General features: G+C 35.9%; 1 protein-coding gene across 3 annotated transcripts in view; it reads right to left on the bottom strand.

Moving 5' to 3' along the window:
- The window catches only part of LOC111494372 (sucrose nonfermenting 4-like protein), a 6,723-nt gene extending 4,110 nt beyond the window's left edge, over positions 1-2,613 (bottom strand). Inside the window, exons 1-7 of one of the 3 annotated variants that reach the window (XM_023144302.1) lie at positions 2,381-2,613; positions 1,898-2,095; positions 1,669-1,756; positions 825-1,007; positions 531-665; positions 381-440; positions 51-140 (exon numbers count right to left, since the gene is read on the bottom strand). In XM_023144302.1, the coding sequence (XP_023000070.1) occupies positions 51-140; positions 381-440; positions 531-665; positions 825-1,007; positions 1,669-1,756; positions 1,898-2,022 (681 nt within the window). In that variant the 5' untranslated portion in view covers positions 2,023-2,095; positions 2,381-2,613. Of the gene's footprint in view, positions 1-50; positions 141-380; positions 441-530; positions 666-824; positions 1,008-1,668; positions 1,757-1,897 lie in introns of all 3 variants that reach the window. The other 2 variants (XM_023144301.1, XM_023144303.1) reach the window with 2 other exon arrangements.
- Between the last annotated feature and the right edge of the window lie 360 nt (positions 2,614-2,973).

Here is a 2,973-nt window from a genome sequence, read left to right as displayed (position 1 = left end):
GGGGGGGGGGGGGGGGGGGGGGTGATTGTCGGAAATGCTTCTACACATACTTCTTTTAATATTAAAATAAAATCTGATGCACTGAGAACTCCAACAAATTTCCCCTTGCTGAAATCCCAAAGAGGAGCTGTTGGGATACCCTGTAAACAGTCAATAAAGACAAGGTATAAATCCAGATCTCTTGAACACCAAGACGTAAATTAAATAGGTGATAAATAGAAAATAATAAATGTCTAAATTATTTCATATGTACAAAGGGCATAAGAAAGGGAAGTCAAAAAGAGAAAGATTGTATTTTCTCCTTCAAGCACAGAGATTAATCATTGTAAAGGTTTTCTACCCACCAAAATGGAGGGGAGAAAAGGAGAAAAAGAACTTGCCTGCTCATGCAATATGTGAAAAGCTTGCTTCACAGGTAAGTCAATGTCTAAAGCAACAACCTGTGACATAATTGTGCTCACATGAGTGGATAAAAACATGAAGTACAAATATGGTATCATACAAAAGTTTAAAAGATTGACATTTCAAACCTTGCCCGACTCTGGGAGCAACTCGTAAACAGTATGTGTGGACAAGAAGGCAGATATTCGGTGACGGGAGCACTGCAGATCAGCCTCTGATACACTATGCACAGCCTCTGACAACCATCCATCATTTATTCGGACCTAGATGATAAACAAAGAATTTCAATTATCTGATACAAGGAGCAGTGAGAGTATAAATCTTACACCGCAATCCCAGTAACTACAAGTAACTATACATCAATAACTTAACCCAGCGAATAAATACAATGAAAGGAGCAACAGTGTATAAATAATTCTAACCAGGCGTCGGAATGCCTCAGTATCCACATCCATGCTAGATCCAGGGGTCATCTCTGGATTGGCAGGTGGAGCTGCATAGCTAGGCTCTGTAGGCAAGCGAACAGTGTTCACTATCCCATATTCACCAGGAGTACAAGTCTGCTGCTCGTCATGTCGCCATTCTCCATCAACAAAAAATTTATACTGCATCCACAAGAAACCTTACTGTGCACATTAGCATAACAAACTACATAAGAAAAAAAAACAACAAATTATAGAATTTTCAATAAAAATGTTCATCATGTAATCTCAACTCAATAGCTCAGCATTACAATTTCTCATTGTTGGAGTACATGGTGTAGTAATTTGGAAATAATTAGAAAAATAGCATTACTACCTAAAATAGCTGGTAAATGAGATGAACGCATAAAAAAAGATCAACAATATTACTTAGCATGGCGAGAATAACTATGATTACAGAATCAATAACTGGAAAATTCATTTTCAAAAAACACATGCGCAGTGCAGTATATTATAGCTCTTATATTCATATTTTGACCTTGACCATTTACACAGAGTTGCCAACTTACCAGAGAAGTCAAAATAGCAATAACTCTGTTTAATTTATTCATTTCAGGAAGTCATTTTTTCCCTTGAGAAACATCAGCTTCAGCTAAGCGGCACAACTATTATTCAAAGCTTACTAAACTAACATTGTAATGTTTAAACAGACATCTAACATTATAGTGAAATTAAGCACAGCAAAAAGCTAAGGTTAGCGTAGATTCATCATATATCCGAAGAGTCCCTAGAAAAATGATATATGAACAGTTTAAAATGCCTTATGCAACCACCGCAATCTGACCTGGTGATATCCAGGGGTTAAGCTGTAAATAGCCTGAAAAACAGTAGGACAGCCCTCCATAGGCGTCATAGGAACAAGCTCCGACCACCTTCATCAAAGATACAATTGTAATTTACTAAAATCGTCTACAGCAAAATACATATATGCATAGCCCTTCTTGAATCGTTCCACAGCAATAAAACAAGCAAGAAATTATTGGAAGTACAGATGACAATGAACTGAACATCACCTGGTGAAAGAGCCACTGAGAAATACACTTCTTCCGCCATACGGCCAGACAAAACGCATTGGGATTAACATTGTTCCCGCAGTTCTAGTTGTGTCCCTCACAGTATCCATACTGGAAGCAAACATCCGACGCTCAATTGATGGAGTCTTCAAGCAATGAAACTTCTATCGCGCCCCCATTAATTTAAACCACAATACACTGTAAAATCAATTCGAGCAAATTACGCTACAATATGGACATCTACAAATCTGACATCTCATAACCTATTCATCCTCGAAACGAACAAGCTAGTCTCAACTCAAAAGCAATCGTCAATCGTGGAAGGCAAGAGTAAAATGAAGCGAAGAAACCAGATTATTCTACAAAAGACTTCGGCAATCAAAAATCAGAAGTTCTAACTCCCATTGCCTACATCGAGGAGCGGAATTGTACCCCCACCCCAGAAAAAAACCCTAGCTCTAGACAAACAGAGCAAGAACCCACCAAAATAGGAAGCCAAACACCTTCGAATTCGAATCGCATGCAGATGCGAACTGGAAAACAAAAAATTCGTAACCCTACAACTAATCAGATATTTTTGAAGACCAAAAGAAAATGGAAAATTTAGATGAAGACAATACAGAGAGTGGGTGAGAAACTCGAAATGGAGAAGCGATATGATCGGAATCTAACTTCGAACCCTAGAACAGAGAGACGGGTCTCTGATAGAGATGTAGAGGGGGAAAATATTAATATAATCAATAAATAATAATAACAATTAAAAAAATGAAAACACACAAAATAAAAAAGCCCTGAAACGGTGAAAAGTAACAAGTTCTGCTGTAAAAATTTGTCTAAATTATAAAAAGATTCACTTTTCAATTTGTTTCTTTATTTCCAAAAGTTTAATTTATTTTTCATTAAAGTCTCTCTACTACTTTAGAATAAAAATAATCACAATTTTGCATGAAAATTCTATTCGATATTCTAATTATTTTTATTTGAAAAGTAGTTGTAAAATATTTATAAAATAATTAAAAATAATAAATATATTTTTAAATTCAATATAATCTAGTCTAACATTGTACCAATAATTA

Source organism: Cucurbita maxima, unplaced genomic scaffold (genome assembly GCF_002738345.1).
Source record: "Cucurbita maxima cultivar Rimu unplaced genomic scaffold, Cmax_1.0 Cma_Scf00020, whole genome shotgun sequence".
Classification (NCBI taxonomy): domain Eukaryota; kingdom Viridiplantae; phylum Streptophyta; class Magnoliopsida; order Cucurbitales; family Cucurbitaceae; genus Cucurbita; species Cucurbita maxima.
The sequence above is the reverse complement of the archived record's forward strand: the minus strand, read 5'-3'. Positions and strand labels throughout refer to the sequence as shown.